This window comes from Salvelinus alpinus, chromosome 29 (assembly GCF_045679555.1).
Source record: "Salvelinus alpinus chromosome 29, SLU_Salpinus.1, whole genome shotgun sequence".
Lineage (NCBI taxonomy): Eukaryota > Metazoa > Chordata > Actinopteri > Salmoniformes > Salmonidae > Salvelinus > Salvelinus alpinus.
The window spans coordinates 32,006,429-32,027,360 of NC_092114.1; the positions used below are offsets into that span (position 1 = coordinate 32,006,429).

General features: G+C 41.4%; 1 protein-coding gene across 1 annotated transcript; it reads right to left on the reverse strand.

Moving 5' to 3' along the window:
- Nucleotides 1–736: 736 nt before the first annotated feature.
- Nucleotides 737–20,077, reverse strand: LOC139558472 (transmembrane protein 222-like). Its single transcript, XM_071373629.1, has 6 exons — nt 19,872–20,077; nt 18,088–18,172; nt 5,089–5,120; nt 3,422–3,518; nt 3,109–3,239; nt 737–1,848 (listed from the first exon to the last, which is right to left on the reverse strand). Exons 1-6 carry the CDS (start codon nt 19,988–19,990, stop codon nt 1,761–1,763), a joined length of 552 nt encoding a protein of 183 aa, XP_071229730.1. The 5' UTR covers nt 19,991–20,077; the 3' UTR covers nt 737–1,760.
- Between the last annotated feature and the right edge of the window lie 855 nt (nt 20,078–20,932).

The following is a 20,932-nucleotide window of genomic DNA, read 5'->3' on the forward strand; positions in this document are numbered from 1 at the left end:
GCCAACCATCGTCTAGGACAGGGTTTCCCAAACGCGGTGCAGAGGCCCCCCATGGGTGCACGTTTTGGTCTTTGCCCTAGAACTACACAGCTGATTCAAATAATCAACGCTTGATGATTGGTTATTTGAATCATCTGTTTAGTGCTAGGGCAAAAACCAAAACGTGCATCCAGGGGAGGCCCCGGGACCAAGTTTGGGAACCCCTGATCTAGGATTAGCCAGTGTTTGAAAGTAGGCTACTACATACAAAATCAATATAGATGGTACGGTCTAAAAATGTAGTTTGATATAAATTGAGCCATTCATGCACATACATGTTATCCAGGAAGACCCGTGTTTCTCCATGCACCAACTATATGAATTACTTTCAATTTGTCAACCCAGGCAGAGCCAGGTTTCAGAGGTACTTCTTTCTTCTGGGACACATTGGGGTTAAAGTTTGCGTGTGGAACAGATCAGAAAGCGGTGATCCCTCTCCTGTAGGGACCGGGAAGCTCTACATTTGGCACGCTCACATTCTAGAACACAAATTAACTCTGCAGCATTCCAGAACATCATGCATTTCATTCCCATCTGCAGTCCAGAGTTATGAGCCCTGGGTTCCACAGAGGTTACTATGGCAACCGTAGGAAGTATCCAAATAATCCAACACACTTAATGAGATTATCTGAAATCTATAATCCTGTTTCAAAAAGAGCCATCATTAAAACCGGTCTAAACATAATTGTCAATCGAGTTAAGAAAAATTGAAATATTTTAATAAGATGCAGATAAAAGCAGTTAAATTAGACTCAGATATTATACAAGATATGAAGCATCACTTGTTTATAGCAGAGTTTTGAGAATTATTATCCTGGATAAACTCCAATGTAGTAAATATATTCAATTAATTGTAACAACAAATCACTCTTGGTGAATCACAGGCTATTAAAAGGTGCAGAAATAGGAACTGTATCAATCCAAGTATAAAATGCCAACGCAATAACACATTCCTTGAAAGGCATTAAAAGGGAAATGTCATGTTTTCTGTTCCAAACATCAAGATGGAGTATGGGAAGCACTGAGTCATCATCAGTCCCATGTCATTAGATGGATGGTGGGTGCTCGTTTCAGCATGGCAGAGAGAGAAAGAGATGGATGCTGCTGTCGCTGTGGGAGACAAGACTACTACCCCTGAAAGAAAGAACAACCTCTGCCCCCTTCACCACTACCATCATTCCTCTAGTCTACAGAACCTGCAACATCATCCATTACCTAGAAATTATGAAGGTCTATACCCCCCATAGTAGGACTTAATTGAAAATCAAAACATTTGAAAACTGCATGGGGTTGGGATGTGTGTGGAGGGGGATTAAAACATTTATAAGTAAGCTACCGTCCATCAAGAACAATTAACATCAATGCCAAAATAAACAAAAAACTAAATTGCCATCCGCCACCATTGAAAGCCAGGTTGCCTGGTCCTAGAAACAAGCAGGCTTTGTGTTTAGTCGAGAGGAGGATGTTATTGCCCTTCTCTCATTGGTTTGTTTGTTGCTGGGATGTCACAGTTCCATGTATTTTTTTCCTCTCTGTCCTCACAAGCAGGTTAGAGTAGGTGTAGAGTGACACCTCCCACCTCAAGTTCCAACCTGCAGGGGGTCCCCCCTCCCCGTGTGTGCTCTCACCTCACTCAACCCCCATCTCACTCATCCCCCTCCTGCAAGGAGTCCCTCCCCCTTCCCACCCTGTAAGCTGTGTCCTCCCAACTGGTTGGCTGGTCACCGCAGGTTAATGGTCAGAGCCACAGTCAGGATAATACCCAGCAACATCAGGAAGGGAAGCCAGGTCTTCAAGAACCCTGCACAGCTGGAAATAGGGAGACAGAAAGACAGAGGGGAGGGCAAAGAGAGTGGGCGATACAGATGAGGAGCAGAGCAAGAGGGAGGGAGAGAGCGAGAGAGACATTGGCTTTCTGGAACAACAACAACACAAGACGTAAATCATCATATCTGAGGTCTGAGGAGTGACTGAGTCAAAATCTGATTCTTCACATAACTTCCCCCGTTGTCGTGACAGCATATGCTTGAGATCGCATGCACGTAATCAATTACGCCGAGGCTCAGGCGGTCGTCACGGCAACCGCTAAACTCCAGCCAGGCCAGGAGCTTAGTGCATAGTAGCATGCATACCACTCAGTTTGCATGAATACATGGTATGGGTTCACCTTCTAGAACACAAATGAACTCTGCAGCATTCCAGAACATCATGCATTTCATTCCCATCTGCAGTCCAGAGTTATGAGTCCAGGGTTCCACAGAGGTTACCATGGCAACTGCAGGAAGTATCCAAATAATCCAACACACTTAATGAGATTATCTGAAATCTATAATCCTGTTTCAAAAAGAGCCATCATTAAAACAGGTCTAAACATAATTGTCAATCGAGTTCTAAGAAAAATACAATTTATTTTATCTACACATAAGATGCAGATAAAAGCAGTTAAATTAGACTCATAGATATTATACAAGATATGAAGCATCACTTGTTTATAGCAGAGTTTTGAGAATTATTATCCTGGATAAACTCCAATGTAGTAAATAGATTCAATTAATTGTAACAACAAATCACTCTTGGTTAATCACAGGCTATTAAAAGTTGCAGAAATAGGAACTGTATCTAGGTAGTATGCTAGTGAGAAGACTCCTGGCCACTACCACTCTCACAGGAGGGGGCATGGGAACGAGCTGTCACATTCCTTCAACCACAACATACTACTCGTCCATCAGACTCGAGCCTAATATCTTCACAAAATCATCAGGAGGCCCTCTGTCCCTCAGGATTCCCTGTATTCAGAGGAAATTCAGTGACATCATAACCATCGGCCCATGGGACCCAGAGATTACACATCCCCAATATCTAGCCCTACCTCACATGGCTTTGTGGAGCATAAGTAAGATACAGTTCTGGCTCTACAAAAGTTCTATCACACTGTGGTAAATCTGAACAATGGAAATGCAGGAGATTCTTTTGACTTGAACCATTTCTGCAGCAGTATGTCAGTACCTGAAGTGTTTGCTGTAGCAGAGGGAGAGCAGACAAAGACAGAAACAGTCAGTATCTCAGTACCTGACGTGTTTTCCGTGGACTAGGGAGAGCAGACAGAGGTTGATCATGTTCCACGAGGTCTTGTTCTCATAGCGCATCAGGTTCAGAGCCATGGCCACATGGGAGTGACAGTTGTCACAGCAGAGGTTGTGCTGGGGAGAGAGAAGTAAAATCAACGTTAGTACGGTGCGGCGCCCCTGGAACAGTTTAGGGGTTAAGTACTTTGCTCAAATGCACAACGGCAGAAGATGGCATCTACGATACCTAGAACACCACCAGAATTTGGATTCAAACCGACAACTTTCCAGGTGCAACCTTACACCCAATTCCTTACCATTCTGTTTTTGTACTCTTCTGAGGCGTCATGCACTGCTGTGTCCCAGGCGTTGGAGCCACTAGCATACACCTTGGCTACGTCCAGCATCCAGTACCTTCAAATACATAGATCTTGTATTATAAACTAAAGCTACTGCTCTGTTGCCTGGTCCTAGATCTGAGTTGGGTATACAGCACAAATAGATCTGGGTCCAAGTTAACTGATCTGCAAAATTCTCTCTCAGAATTGTAATTAAACAGTCCACAATTGCTTTAATTCAAGATACGGTGGGGTCCGAAATTATTGACACCCTTGATAAAGATTAGCAATAATGACTGTATAAAATAACTAATTCAAATACTGAGCTACACTCAGTGTACAAAACATTAGGAACACCAGCTCTTTCCATGACACAGAGTGACCAGATGAATCCAGGTGAAAGCTACAATCCCTTTTTGATGTCTCTTGCTAAATCCACTTCAATCAGTGTAGATGAAGGGGAGGAGACAGGTTAAAGAAAGATTTTTAAGCCTTTAGACATGGATTGTGTATGTGTGCCATTCAAAGGGTGGATTTGCAAGACAAAAGATTTAAGTGCCTTTAAACAGGGTATGGTATTAGGTGCCAGAAATGCAACGCTGCTGAGTTTTTCCACGCACAACAGTTTCCTGTGTGTATCAAGAAAAGTCCACCACCCAAAGGAAATCCAGCAAACTTTACAAAATTGTGGTTAGCATTGGAGTCAACATGGGCCAGCATCCCTGTGGAACGCTTTTGACACCTTGTAGAGTCCATGTCCCAACGAATTGAAGCTGTTCTGAGGGCAAAAAGGGGGAGTGCAACTCATTATTAGGAACGTGTTCCTAATGTTTCGGACGCTCTGTATATTGTATGCAACCACAAAAAAAATTGGGAAATTATATTTTATATTACTACATTTGCTCTGAGAAATCAATTTTGTTTAACAAGTAACAAAAACACAAAAAAGGAAGGGTCCAAATTATTGACACCCCTAAAGATTCATGTAAATAAAGTAGTCGAAGGTTTAGTATTCGGTCCCATATTCCTTGCATGCAATGACTACATCAAGCGTGTGACTACAAACTTGTTGGACGCATTTGCAGTTTGTTTTGGTTGCGTTTCAGATTCTGTGCCAAATAGAAATTAATGGTAAATAATGTATTGTGTCATTTTGGAGTCACTTTTATTGTTAATAAGAATATTGCTAAACACTTCAACATTAAACAAGGATGCTACCATGATTACGGATAATCCTGAAAGAATCATGAGCAATGATTAGTGAGAAAGTTTGAGGTTCAAACATCAAACCCCCAAGACATGCTAACCTCTCACCATTACAATAACAGGGAAGGTTAGCATGTCTTAGTGATATCTTTTACCATCTGTAACTTTCTCACTGATCATAATTCACGATTCATTCAGGATTATTCTAATTGCATTAGTATAAAATAGAAGTTCACTTTTTTTGTTGCAGAATTTGATTTATTTTATACAGTCATTATTGCTCATCTTTATCATGGGTGTCAATAATTTGGGACCCCACTGTATGTTGAGAAAAGATGCTGAGGGTTTCATATCCCTCTACTGATTTGACCATGAAGAGGACAAACATTTCAGTCATCAAGATAAGAATAACACCTCCCCTGAACATTCCATTCACTTACTTTGTTGGTCTCCCAAAGGCCATGTTGTCTTCCTGCAATAAAACAAAAAGAAAACAATATGCAATATAAATGGTCATGTGTTCATTATATCAAGCCTAGTGAATGATGCAAAAACAAATGTTAAATCATCCTAAAGTGCACTTTCTGGGGTATATGAATTTTCATAAAATCAGCAGATATCAACAACAAACCATATAAGGCGTTGAAGTGATACAGGAAGCAGATAAAGACCACCCAAGAGGTAATTAGCAGTGGTGTTTGTGTGTGTATGTGTGTGCGTGCTACAGTATACCCCACTTGTTGTCCCCTGGGGCAGTTTCACTTACTGTCCTAATTTATTTATATAACCATGAAACACCCTTGAGTGTTAAAAACAGAATTACATACAGGTTCTCTGTATTTATAAACCTATTTTATTATGACTCTGCCAACCAGGCTGGCTGGGTGTGGAATACAAAACATGGACAGGGTGCAGAGGTGCGTCAGATCATGGAATTCCCACTGAGGCCATTAAAACTAGTGAACAGTTACAAAGCTTATAGCTGGGATCTTCCAAACGCCACAAAGAGAAAGTCAACGTCTAGCTACAACAGGGATGGGTAACTGACGGGGTTGGGGGCCACACAAAATACAAACTCATCAGTGGAGGCTAGAATGGAATGAATGGACCCAAACATGATTTTCATGTGTTTGATACCATTCACTCCATTCCAGCCATCCTCCCCTCAGCAGCCTCCACTGGAACTCATCACGAGGGACCGCAGTGGCTCGAGGGTCTGCATACCAACATCCATACCCACACATGCAGTCAGAGCCGGCCCTAGCCTTTTGGGGGACATAAGTGAATCAATGGGGCCACCCGGTCGGTAATTCGAGCCTGATTACTACAAGTTTAGATAGCTGGCTAGAAGAAAAAAAAGGTTTAGCTGACATGCGCAAATTGAGTGACTGTCAGTGGCTAGCATAGCAAGAGAAAAACTATAGTATTCCACTATTTTAACAGTAAGTTGAGTTCCCCCTGAAAAAAATTGAAATTGATCAGCGGACCTACAAAGGGGGGCCGCGACCCCAGTTGCCCATCCCTGAGCTAGAACAAACATTATACTCATGGTGGAGAAAGTGGTGGGGGAGGGGTGGTCTAGTTATTCTCCCTGTACACACCAGGGTAATCCTATTGGTATAGAAACTTTTTTTCAATTTAGCAATCACAAATAATGGATTCTCTTTTTGGGGCCAACAAGTGTGCTTGTAGCAGTGTGCATGTAGGGGAGCGTCAGGGAGTTAACAGAACAAATTGAACTCTATTGATCCCTGAGGGGACTTCTATGTCCCTGACATGTTCTCCCAGGAAGGACAATGTAATTGTGAGCAAACGCACACAACTTCTCTTGAAACCTATTCCCCTTTACTCAGTACTTTGTTGAAGCACCTTTGGCAGCGATTACAGCCTCAAGTCTTCTTGGGTATGACGCTACAAGCTTGGCACACCTGCATTTGGCATCAGAGTGCCAAGTCTAGGACAAAAAGGCTTCTCAACAGTTTTTACCCCCAAGCCATAAGACTCCTGAATAGGTAATCAAATGGCTACCCAGACTATTTGCATTGTGTGCTCCCCCCCCTCTTTTTACGCTGCTGCTACTCTCTGTTTATCATATATGCATAGTCACTTTAACTATACATTCACGTACATACTACCTCAATTGGGCCGACCAACCAGTGCTCCCGCACATTGGCTAACTGGGCTATCTGCATTGTGTTCCACCCACTACCCGCCAACCACTCTTTTACGCTACTGCTACTCTCTGTTCATCATATATGCATAGTCACTTTAACCATATCTACATGTACATACTACCTCAATCAGCCTGACTAACCAGTGTCTGTATGTAGCCTCGCTACTTTTATAGCCTGTCTTTTTACTGCTGTTTTATTTCTATACCTACCTATTGTTCACCTAATACCTTTTTTTGCACTATTGGTTAGTAAGCATTTCACTGTAAGGTCTACACCTGTTGTATTCAGCGCACGTGACAAATAGACTTTGATTTGGGGAGTTTCTCCCATTACTTTCCTCAGATCCTCTAAAGCTCTGTCATGTTGGATGGGGAGCGTCGCAGCACAGCTATTTTCACGTCTCCAGAGATGTTTGATCGCGTTCAAATCCGGGCTCTGGCTAGGCCACTCAAGGACATTCAGAGACTTGTCCCGAAACCACTCCTGCGTTGTCTTGGCTGTGTGCTTAGAGTTATTGTCCTGTTGGAAAGTGATCCTTCGCCCCAGTCTGAGGTCCCGAGCAGGTTTTCATCAAGGATCTCTCTGTACTTTGCGCCATTCATCTTTCCTTTGATCCTGACTAGTCTTCCAGTCCCTGCCACTGACAAACATCCCTACAGCATGATGCTGCCACCACAAGCATTTCACTATACACAAGCATTTCACTATACTCGCAATAACATCTGCTAACCACGTGTATGTGACCAATACAATACAATATGACCATGCTTCACCGTAGGGATGGTGCCAGGTTTCCTCCAGAAGTTACACCTGGCATTCAGGCCAGAGTTCAATCTTGGTTTCATCAGACCAGAGAATCTTGTTTCTAATGGTTTGAGAGTCCTTTAGGTGCCTTTTGGCAAACTCCAAGCGGGTAGTCATTTGCTTTTACTGAGGAGTGGCTTCCGTCTGGCCACTCTACCATAAAGGCCTGATTGCTGGAGTTCTGCAGAGATGGTTGCCCTTCTGGAAGATTCTCCAATCTCCACAGAGGAACTCAGGAGCTGTCAGAGTGACCATCAGGTTCTTGGTCACCTCCCTGACCAAGGCCCTTCCCACAATTGCTCAGTCGTGCACCGGGGCCTCCCACTCCTCTTTCTATTCTGGTTAAAGCCAGTTTGCGCTGTCCTGTGAAGGGAGTAGTACACAGCGTTGTACGAGATCTTCAGTTTCTTGGCAATTTCTCACATGGAAAAGCCTTCATTTCTCAAAACAAGAATAGACTGACGAGTTTCAGAAGAAAGTCCTTTGTTTCTGGCCATTTTGAGCCTGTAATCGAACCCACAAATGCTGATGCTCCAGATACTAAACTAGTCTAAAGAAGGCCAGTTTTATTGCTTCTTTAAATCAGCACAACACTTTTCATCTGTGCTAACATAATTGCAAAAGGGTTTTCTAATGATCAATTAGCCTTTTAAAATGATAACCTCGGATTAGCTAACACAACGTGCCATTGGAACACAGGAGTGATGGTTGCTGATAAGGGGCCTCTGTATGCCTCTGTAGATATTCCATAAAAAATCTGCTGTTTCCAGCTACAATAGTCATTTACAACATTAACAATGTCTACACTGTATTTCTGATCAATGTGATGTTATCTTAAAATGGACAAAAAAAGTTGCCTTTCTTTCAAAACAAGGACATTTCTTAGTGACCCCAAACTTTTGACCGGTAGTGTACATATATTATACACACAAACATACAGTTGAAGTTGGAAGTTTACATACACTTAGGTTGGAGTCATTAAAACTAGTTTTTCAACCACACCAAATTTCTTTTTAACAAACTATAGTTTTGGCAAGTCGGTTAGGACATCTACTTTGTGCATGACAAGTAATTTTTCCCACAATTGTTTACAGACAGATTATTTCACTGTATCACAATTCCAGTGGGTCAGAAGTTTACATACACTAAATTGACTGTGCCTTTAAACAGCTTGGAAAATTCCAGAAAATGATGGCATGGCTTTAGAAGCTTCTGATAGGCTAATTGACATAATTTGAGTCAATTGGAGGTATACCTGTGGATGTATTTCAAAGCCTACCTTCAAACTCAGTGCCTCTTTGCTTGACATTATGGGAAAATCAAAAGAAAATCAGCCAAGACCGCAAGTATAAACACCATGGGACCACGCAGCCGTCATACCGCTCAGGAAGGAGACGCGTTCTGTCTCCTAGAGATGAACGTACTTTGGTGCGAAAAGTGCAAATCAATCCCAGAACAACAGCAAAGGACCTTGTGAAGATGCTGGAGGAAACAGGTACAAAAGTATCTATATCCACAGTAAAATCGCCATAAAAAAGCCAGACTACGGTTTGCAACTGCACATGGGGACAAAGATCGTACTTTTTGGAGAAATGTCCCCTGGTCTGATGAAACAAAAAAATGTAGCTGTTTGGCCATAATGACCATCATTATGTTTGGAGGAAAAGGGGGAGGCTTGCAAGCTGAAGAACACCATCCCAACCGTGAAGCACGGGGGTGGCAGCATCATGTTGTGGGAGTGCTTTGCAGGAAGGACTGGTGCACTTCACAAAATAGATGGCATCATGAGGGAGGAAAATTGTGGATATATTGAAGCAACATCTCAAGACATCAGTCAGGGAGTTAAAGCTTGGTCCCAAACGGGTCTTCCAAATGGACAATGACCCCAAGCATACTTCCAAAGTTGTGGCAAAATGGCTTATACTGGCAAATACTGCCCCCTACCCAAGAGAGGTTAAGAAATTACCGTAACCAAAGTAACAAACATTGTAGATTAGGAATTAACAGTCAATGTACTACTGGTGATATGTAATGGGGAATTGATATACACTAACAATCAAACGCAAACAATTCACACAATGAAGTTAAGGAACAATGAACGTGTACAAATTGGTAGGAGAGAGCGCATTCTGGAGAGAGAAGTGCATTGCGCGTCTGGGCGCATGGTCAAACGGAAGTTTGCATTGGCCATGCAGCATTCACTGCGATATGGCTTTAGCAGAAGTCAAGGCATTCATACTTCTATGCTTTGTGGAGCAGTGCAGAGCTGTTGTCAAGGAAGTGAGTTTGTATTTTTACAGGATGTACCGCCGTCAACCAATCATGTCAATGCGGAGCTATACAGAGCCCTCCGCATTGTTACAACATTTGAGAGGCGCATGGTGATGCAGTGCTCGATTTAGCCTCTGCATGGCTCTGGAGGCTCCGCAATTGCGTCACATCCTCCATATGGAGCCTCCTACCACATTTACGGATCACGTATGAATTGGCTTTTAGTCTAGGCCTCCGCAATAGATTAGTTCACTGAGATGGGCGCAAATGTGTATACCGATCCAAAGTTTTAGAACACCTACTCATTCTTTTTTACTATTTTCTACATTGTATAATAATAGTGAAGACATTAAAACTATGAAGTAACACATATGGAATCATGTAGTAACCAAAAAAGGCTTAAACAAATCTAAATATATTTTATATTTGAGATTTTGCACTCTTGGCATTCGCTAAACCAGCTTCATGAGGTAGTCACCTGGAATGCATTTCAATTAACAGGTGTGCCTTGTTAAAACCTCTTTGGGCTAAGGACAACAAAGTCAAGGTATTGGCGTGGCCATCACAAAGCCCTGACCCTCAATCCTATAGAACATTTCTGGGCAGAACTGAAAAGGCGAGTGCGAGCAAGGAGGCCTACAAACCTGACTCAGTTACACCAGCTCTGTCAGGAGGAATGGGCCAAAATTCACCCAACTTATTGTGGGAGGCTTGTGGAAGGCTACCCAAAACGTTTGACCCAAGTTAAACAATTTAAAGGCAATGCTACCAAATACTAATTGAGTGTATGTAAACTTCTGAACCACTGGGAATGTGATGAAAGAAATAAAAGCTGAAATGAATCATGCTCTACTATTATTTTGACATTTCACATTTTTAAAATAAAAGTGATGATCCTAACTGACCTAAGACAGGGAATTTTTACAATGATTAAATGTCAGGAATTGTGAAAAACTGAGTTTAAATGCATTTGGCTAAAGTGTATGTAAACTTCCGACTTCAACTGTACACACACACACACACACACACACTCACTCTACCGGTCAAAAGTTTTAGAACACCTACTCATTCAAGGGTTTTTGTTGATTTTTACAATTTTCTACATTGTATAATAATAGTGAAGACATCAAAACTATGAGAACAAATGGAATCAAGGAGTAACCAAAAAAAGTGTTAAACAAATTAAAATATTTTAGATTTGAGATTCTTCAAATAGCCACCCTTTGTGTTGATGACAGCTTTGCACACTCTTGGCATTCTCTCAACCAGCTTCACCTGGAATGCTTTTCCAACAGTCTTGAAGGAGTTCCCACATCGGCTGAGCACTTGCTGGCTGCTTTTCCTTCACACTGCTGTCCGACTCCATCACTCTCCTTCTTGGTCAAATAGCCCTTACACAGCCTGGAGGTGTGTTGGGTCATTGTCCTGCTGAAAAACAAATGATAGTCCCACTAAACACAAACCAGATGGGATGAACGTATCGCTGCAGACTGCTGTGGTAGCCTTGCTGGTTAAGTGGGCCTTGAAATCTAAATAAATCACAGACAGTGTCACCAACAAAGCACCCTCCACACCATAACACTTTACAGTGGGAAATACATATGCGGAGATCATCCGTTCACCCACACCGCGTCTCACAAAGACACAGCGGTTGGAACCAAAAATCCCCCATTTGAACTCCAGACCAAAGGACAGATCTAGAATCTAGATCTAACCGGTCTAATATTCATTGCTCGGGTTTCTTGGCCCAAGGTAGTCTCTTCTTCTTATTATTGGTGTCTTTTAGTAGTGGTTTATTTGCAGCAATTCGACCATGAAGGTCTGATTCATTCCATGTGTAACTCTGTGTTGTTGTTTGTGTCGCACTGCTTTGCTTTATCTTGGCCAGGTCTCAGTTGTAAATCAGAGCTTGTTCTCTAACCTACCTGGTTAAATAAAGGTGAGAAAAAATAATAATAATAATGAAAATCACAGTCTCCTTTGAACAGTAGATGTTGAGATTTGTCTGTTACTTGAACTCTGTGAAGCATTTATTTGGGCTGCAATTTCTGAGGCTGGTAGCTATAATGAATTTATCCTCTGCAGCAGAGGTAACTCTGGGTCTTCCATTCCTGTGGCGGTCCTCATGAGAGCCAGTTTCATCATAGCGCTTGATGGTTTTTCCGACCGCACTTGAAGAAACTTTCAAAGTCCTTAATTTTCTATTTGATGACCTTCATATCTAAAAGAATGATGGACTGCCGTTTCTCTTTGCTTATTTGAGCTGTTCTTGCCATAATATGGACTTGGTCTTTTACCAAATAGGGCTATCTTCTGTATAACACCCCTACCTAGTCACAACACAACTGATTGGCTCAAACGCATTAAGAAGGAAAGAAATTCCACAAATTAACTTTTAACTTCTTCGAGCTAGGGGGCAGTATACTGAATTTCTGCCTGACTGAAGTGCCCAAAGTAAACCGCCTGTTACTCAGGCCCAGAGGCTAGGATATACATATAATTGGTAGAATTAGATAGAAAACACCTTGAAGTTTCTAAAACTATTAAAATAATGTCTGAGTATAACAGAACTGATATGGCAGGCGAAAACCTGAGAAAAATCCATCCGGAATTTATTTTGTGTGGAGGTCACAGGCCGTTCCAACGGAAGTCTATGGGTCTATATATCAAAAGTCCTCCCAGATTGCAGTTCCTATGGCTTCCACTAGATGTCAGTCTTTATACAGGGTTTCAGGCTTGTTTCTTGAAAAACGAACGAGTAGTTGTAGTTTGTCCAAGGTGTTGTCATCAGGAAAGGTAGGCGTTTGGCGCGCGTGAATGAGGGTGCGCTCTTCGCTATTTTCCTTTCCTATTGAACACCGTTCTTTCCATCTGAAATATTATCATTTATTTACATATTAAGGTACCTGAGGATTGAATAGAAACATTAGAAACATTGTTTCACTTGTTTGGACAAAGTTTACCTGTAGCTTTTTGGATTCCTTTGTATGCATGTTGAAGGAGTGGATTACTGAAATCAATGGCACCAACCAAACTGACCTTTTTGGATATAAAGGACTTTATCGAACAAAACAAACATTCATTGTGTAGCTGGGACCCTTGGGACTGCAAACAGAGGAAGATCTCCAAAGGTAAGCGATATATTTATTCGCTATTTGTGATTTTTGTGAAGCCGGTGCTGGTTGAAAAAGTAGTTTGATGTGGGGCGCTGTCCTCAGATAATCGCATGGTATGCTTTCGCCGTAAAGCCTTTTTGAAGTCTGACAACGCAGTTGGATTAATAAGAAGTTAAGCTTTTAAATGATGTAAGACACTTGTATATTCATCAATGTTTAATATTATGATTTTGTCATTTGAATTTGGCGCTCTCCAATTTCACCGGAAGTTGTCGGAATTATCCCGCTAGTGGGACACCTAGCCCAAAGAGGTTTTAACAAGGCACACCTGTTAATTGAAATGCATTCCAGGTGACTACCTCATGAAGCTGGTTTAGAGAATGCCAAGAGTGCAAAATCTCAAATATAAAATATATTTAGATTTGTTTAAGCCTTTTTTGGTTACTACATGATTCCATATGTGTTACTTCATAGTTTTAATGTCTTCACTATTATTATACAATGTAGAAAATAGTAAAAAAGAATGAGTAGGTGTTCTAAAACTTTGGATCGGTATACACATTTGCGCCCATCTCAGTGAACTAATCTATTGCGGAGGCCTAGACTAAAAGCCAATTCATACGTGATCCGTAAATGTGGTAGGAGGCTCCATATGGAGGATGTGACGCAATTGCGGAGCCTCCAGAGCCATGCAGAGGCTAAATCGAGCACTGCATCACCATGCGCCTCTCAAATGTTGTAACAATGTGGAGGGCTCTGTATAGCTCCGCATTGACATGATTGGTTGACGGCGGTACATCCTGTAAAAATACAAACTCACTTCCTTGACAACAGCTCTGCACTGCTCCACGAAGCCAAGAAGTATGAATGCCTTGACTTCTGCTAAAGCCATATCGCAGTGAATGCTGCATGGCCAATGCAAACTTCCGTTTGACCATGCGCCCAGACGCGCAATGCACTTCTCTCTCCAGAATGCGCTCTCTCCTACCAATTTGTACACGTTCATTGTTCCTTAACTTCATTGTGTGAATTGTTTGCGTTTGATTGTTAGTGTATATCAATTCCCCATTACATATCACCAGTAGTACATTGACTGTTAATTCCTAATCTACAATGTTTGTTACTTTGGTTACGGTAATTTCTTAACCTCTCTTGGGTAGGGGGCGAGTATTTTCACATCCGGATGAAAAGCGTGCCCAGAGTAAACTGCCTGCTACTCTGGCCCAGATGCTAGGATATGCATATTATTAGTAGATTTGGATAGAAAACTCTCTGAAGTTTCTAAAACTGTTTGAACGATGTCTGTGAGTATAACAGAACTCATATGCCAGGCAAAAACCTGGGGGGAAAAAACAACCAGGAAGCGTGAAATCTGAGGTTTGTAGTTTTTCAACTCTTTGCTTATCCAAGATACAGTGGAAATGGGATGAGAGAGTTAGCTTGTGTTCCATTGCATTTCTGAATACAAAGGAATTCTCCGGTTGGAACATTATTGAAGATTTACGTTAAAAACATCCTAAAGATTGATTCTATACATCGTTTGACATGTTTCTACGGACTGTAACGGAACTTTTTGACTTTGTCTGCACCTAGTGATCGTGCGTCATGAATTTTGATTACTTGGCTAAACGCGCTAAAAAAAGGATGTATTTGGACATAAATGATGGACTTCATCGAACAAAACAAACATTTATTGTGGAACTGGGATTCCTGGGAGTGCATTCTGATGAAGATCATCAAAGGTAAGTGAAAATTTCTAATGCTATTCTGACATCTGTTGACTACACAACATGGCGGATATCTCTTTGGGTTGTGTTGGTCTCTGAGCGCTCTACTCAGATTATTGCATGGTGTTTTTTCCATAAAGTTTTTTTGAAATCTGACACAGCGGTTGCATTAAGAAGAAGTGGATCTAAAATTCCATGCATACCAGTTGTATCTTTTAGCAAAGTTTATTATGAGTATTTCTGTAAATTGATGTGGCTCTCTGCAAAATCAACGGATGTTTTGGAACTACTGAACATAACGCGCCAATGTAAACTGAGATTTTTGGAAATAAATATGAACTTTACTGAACAAAACATACATATATTGTGTAACATGAAGTCCTGTGAGTGTCATCTGATGAAGATCATCAAAGGTTAGTGATTAATTGTATCTATATTTCTGCTTTTAGTGACTTCTCTCTTTGGCTGGAAAAATGGCTGTGTTTTTCTGTGACTTGGCTCTGACCTAACATAATCGTTTGGTGTGCTTTCGTCGTAAAGCCTTTTTGAAATCAGACACTGTGGCTGGATTTACAACAAGTGTATCTTTAAAATGGTGTAAAATACTTGTATGTTTGAGGAATGTTAATTATGGGATTTCTGTTCTTTTGAATTTGGCGCCCTGCAGTTTCACTGGCTGTTGACGAGGTGAGACGCTACAGTTCCACATACCCTAGAGAGGTTAATGCATTCAATATTATAATTCCAGTTTCTCCGTTCTCATTGTCAGAGTGGGCACATTGTTTGCAGAGCGCACAACCTATGCTACACTTGTGAGAAACAAGTTTTGGTTTATTTCATTCCATTTACGAGTTGTCAATTCAGTCAGTCTTTTGTTTGGAGCGCTCCTGTCAATGTTGAGTAAGGACGGACATGCATAGAAGTAGGCCTATAGGCTACCTTGCCTGCACGCAAATGTAGGCATTTAAAATGTGCCCATTCGGGGATCTGATAGTATTTTAGCTTAACGCATCACCACTAATGACCTGTGGAGCTTCTCAAAGTAATGTTTTGTTCACCTCAAACAGCAACCTAACAAAGTCAGTTTTTACATCCATTGAGAATGACAATAATTCCTCAATGTATTTGAAAAATCTTTACAGCTCTCTCCCTTTTGATAACCACTCAGCGTGAAAAGGAAAAATGTCAGAAAATTTGAGGTTCCGGTACTCAGCTCCAGTGAGCTCCTGCCCAGGTCAAGCACTGCTTCTTATCCCTTGCGCAAATAGCCTACAGCTGTGTCTGTACTGAGCTCACTGGCACGGGAAACTCTGATGGCCAAGAATATTTTATACAATGTTGCAAGTTTGCTAGTGCAAGCTTCAGACTGACCCAAGTTAATAAAATGTTTCAAGTTCATTGCAGACAGGCCATGTGTAGCCAATGTGATTAATAGGATATTTATTTTTAGCCTGATATTTTCTACCTGCAGGATACAACGTTGTTATTTGTTGGCTTTATGTATGCTATTTTTTGAATAGTTGGCAATAGCAATAGAAGTTACTTTTTAGGTTAAGATTTAGATAGAATTCTGATTAAGCACATGACAATGACTGAGATATGAAGATATTATAAATGAAATTAAACAGTTTCCCAAATATGCATATGAAAACCATAACTGGCAAGCAGATCGATAGAAATGGTAAGATAAATTGGCATTCCACATGAGAAATGTTGCCGACTCCTCGTGTAGCCTATTACCAGCAACTTCAGGAGAGTAATGGCAGAATCTGCTTAAGCCAGCAAGAGCAGGAGGAGAAAAGTTGGGTCAGGTTAAGTTTTTTTTTTCTGGTTATCTAGATCTCTGGTGCCCTCTTGAGGCATTTGTCATATTTCATCAAACCTTAAGCATAAGACAAGCTCAATGCATATAAACACATCAAAAAAAGAAACTTCCCTTTTCAGGACCCTGTCTTTCAAAGATAATTCATAAAAATCAAAATACCTTCACAGATCTTAATGTAAAGAGTTACACACACTGTTTCCCATGCTTGTTCAATGAACCATAAACAATTAATGAACATGCACTTGTGGAACGGTCGTTAAGACACTAACAGCTTACAGACGGTAGGCAATTAAGGTCACAGTTAAGAAAACTTAGGACACTAAAGAGGTCTTTCTACTGACTGAAAAAACCCAAAAGAAAAATGCCCAGGGTCTCTGCTCATCTGCGTGAATGTGCCTTAGGCATGCTGCAAGGAGACATGAGGACTGCAGATGTGGCCAGGGCAATAAATTGCAATGTCCGTACTGCGAGATGCCTAAGACAGCACTACAGGTAGACAGGACGTACAGCTGATCGTCCTCGCAGTAGCAGACCACACGTAACAACACCTGCACAGGATGGATACATCCGAACATCACCTGCGGGACAGGTACAGGATGGCAACAACAACTGCCCGAGTTACACCAGGAACGCACAATCCCTCCATCAGTGCTCTGACTGTCCGCAATAGGCTGAGAGAGGCTGGACTGAGGGCTTGTAGGCCTGTTGTAAGGCAGGTCCTCACCAGACATCACCGGCAACTAAGTTGCCTATGGGCACAAACCCACCGTCGCTGGACCAGACAGGACTGCAGAAAGTGCTCTTCACTGAAAATTCTAACGTTTGGTCGAAAGAACAGACGACTTTCGGTTGATGAAGATTTTTTTTTTGTCGGGGACAGCCCTAAACAGGAAGCACCTGTGCTCAATTTCGAGTCGCATAGCAAAAGGTCTGAATACTCACGTAAATAAGGTATCTGCTTTAATTTTGAATACATTTCAAATATTTTTAATATGCTTTGTCTTTATGGGGTATTGTGTGTAGATTGATAAGGAAAAACATTTAATCAATTTTAGATTAAGGCTGTAACGTAACAAAATGCAGAAAAAGTCAAGGGGTCTGAATACTTTCCGAATGCACTGTATATAAATCTATAGTTCACTCCCTCTACAGGCAGCCGAGAGATATTTCAATGTGGTTTGAAGCCAGCTCTTCCAATGTATACTTGCCGCCTGTCCCAAATTGGTTTGCCAACTCTTATGACGTCTGGGTAAAACAAGTATTGGAGACGAAGCTCAACATTCTGGAAAAGTGACGGCGGTTTCCCCCTGACCAAGATTCATCTTCAGGAGTAGGCTTAATCTGGTTCTGGGAAATGGGCCCTAAATCTATGCCAGTGTGTGTAGTGTGTCTAGGCCTATTAGGATTTCAACCAAATTGTGTCAATTTCCTTCAGCCGCTTGAGAGGAAGAACAGAAAGAAAATAAGAGAGGAGGAAAGAAAGAACCGAAGAAGAGAGGAGAGGAAGAACAGAAGTACTCACAGAGACAAAGTAGGGCCCAGCAAAGTCCCGGATGATACCAGAAGAGGTGCAGATTCCCATGTGTCCAATGAATGGAAGCAGCCATCTGAAAAATAAGAATATGATTTGAATAGACATTAAAATAATAGCCTGCCTTACACTGTCACAATAAAATAAATAAAACTATTTGTTGAGTTCTTTGGGATTTACACAACAATGTATTCACTGTGGATGACTTTCTATGGAAAGGTTCTCTCCAGTTCCAAGGTGGAATAAAGCCTAGCTGATCAAATTAACAAATAGGGCAGTGTATGTCCACAAACTCTCACGCCTTGATCAGACCAACAGCAGCATTGCTTTTTTGTACACCAGAAGTACATTCATTTCCAAAGAAATGCTGCGTTTGCCTTGCAGTATTGCGTTGCAGAAGCAGTGCATTCTGTGTGGTTCATTCGTTGGATTTACCCAACGTATGCATCAAAGTGTATGAGTAGACTTGACAGAAAAAGTAGCAAAAGGTGAATGTTGAACTTTTGTTGCACACATATCCACAAAAATTGTTTTATTACATAATGAAAAAATGTTGACTGCAGAATTTATTATGCAGCATTGATGCAATGACGCTGTCGGTCTGATCGAGGCATAACTGCATCGAGTTACTGCGATTAAGTCCCAAACTGGCACCCTATTTCTTTATAGTGCACTACATGTTGTACAGGGTGCCATTTGGACACATTCCATTCTTTCTTCTATAGAAGTGCTCATAAATCTGGCAGCCGCTTAGAGCATATTCATATGAATGGTTTATACCAATGATACCCTTATATTATGCATTCAAGAGATGTCATTTTGCAACAGTGAAATGGTGCAGGAGAGAAGGGCACAGCACAGAGGAGGCATCCCAGATAATACCTGATCCAATATTAATCTCACAGAATTCCTGGAGAGAGTGCAGTGCAGTCATGCCAACCTAAATACTAAGCAGTGAGATGTTATGTGGGGCGGGTGGGTTGTTGGGCAAAAAGCAGGTTGTGAGGACTGTATGGCACCCTATTCTCTTTAGTGTATTAACTTTGACCAGAGTCAAAATTAGTGCACTATAAAGGGAATAGGGTTCCATTAAGTACACATTCAGTATCAGTCTCCTGGTTGATCCAAAACACACTCCTTACAACACCACACCAAAATCATAGCTAACAGGTACACTAAAGAACTGGTGATTTCATAAAACACATTTATGTTTTGAAACAGCCAAACCATAGCAAATAGCCGATTTTGTTTTGGTAGCCTGAAAAAAACTTCTAATGTGCAAAATGCCAATGATATAGCAGCCTACAACCTGTGTGTGAAAATGACGTAACTTGGAACTACTACAGCAGCTCGTGGCTTTGATCAAATGTAGCGAGTTGTCTCGCTGAAACGGATAGATTGTATCAAGCCACTTTGATACAAAACCAGCTGGTTGGATTAATCCTATTGTAGCCAAGTAGCTAACGTTAATATAACATATTTAGCCTGTGTGTCTTTCTATGTCAGCAAAGGCTAACTAGCCACGGGGCTATGCTGTAAACTGTCCCTGACTGGGTCCGTCGAAAAAGGAAAGTCACCGTTTTAAATTATATATTTTTTTATCTGAACCTGTCGGCATTTCTAACCGACTGGGCTTGAGGACAGCTAATAAACTGACTGCTAGCAAATGGCTAGCCAGTTCGCTAACGTTAGCTACCGAGCTGTCACCAATAACTCGACCCATTACGATCACGCGCAAAACAAAATAGACATGCATGTTTACTCCGGGAACTCACGATAGTACGGGGATAGGTGTCCACACAATACAGTAGGGGTAACGGCTCGTATCGGAGTCTATTCTCTCAAAGGCTATGTGGTAATTCTTCATGGTGTCGATTTCGACAACACCCGCCATCACCAACTGTGAAAAATGAACTTCATCACAGATTCTCCATTATATTGACCAGATACTCTAGTGGCCGCGCTACCAATGAAAATAAATGTATTTACAAATGGAAGACAGTCGGGAAGAGGCAAGATCATGTGGGACCATTCTAGCCAATGAGAGAGCAGATACGGGAGTGAACAACAGGCACTAGTTACAATACCACAGCCACAACATGAACATTGTCTAAAACGTAAAAAATCCTGAAAATGCATATTTTGGGTTTTAATTTAAAGTTAGGCATAAAACTAGCAGTGTGGTTGGGGTTAGTTTTAAAATCCCATTTTAAGAAGATAAATTGTATAAAGACGGGGTTTATGACTTTATCGTTGTGCTTGAACTAGTGATGCCCAGGCACACCTCCGATATAAAGTGTTTTTTCTCAAAGTCGCTGTGATGTTACGTGTCCTACTTATATCAGTACACTCATAAAAACCTAATCATTACGAACCTTCTATTCGATCAAATAAGCCACACGTAGCAAATAAATAATTATATCTGTTTGCTAACAAAATTCGACACACATTGACGTCCATGCAAAAATGAATTGCTCGGTGAGCGAAAGAAAACGAAAACCCGCCACCTGCTGGAGAAGACAGATTTTAGGCCTAGTTATCCCTCTCGCTTCGCCTCTTCCTCTCTGACTTCATTCGCCCCACTTCCTGGCAAGTGACAACCACCAGCGTCTCCCTTTTGACAGCAGGCACGAGCTTCCAGGGTGTCTGCACTCTACAAGCAGCAGTATCAGTGATCAGAGAGTGATCAGAATTAGCTACAGTCTTCCCCTAAATCGTTGAGCTTCTGCAAGATATAAAAAATAAACAAGATACAATTATTTCAAGGCTATGTGAACAATATGTGAAGACAGATTAAAACCACATTGTAGAAAAATGCTACCACCTGTCCTGTTTC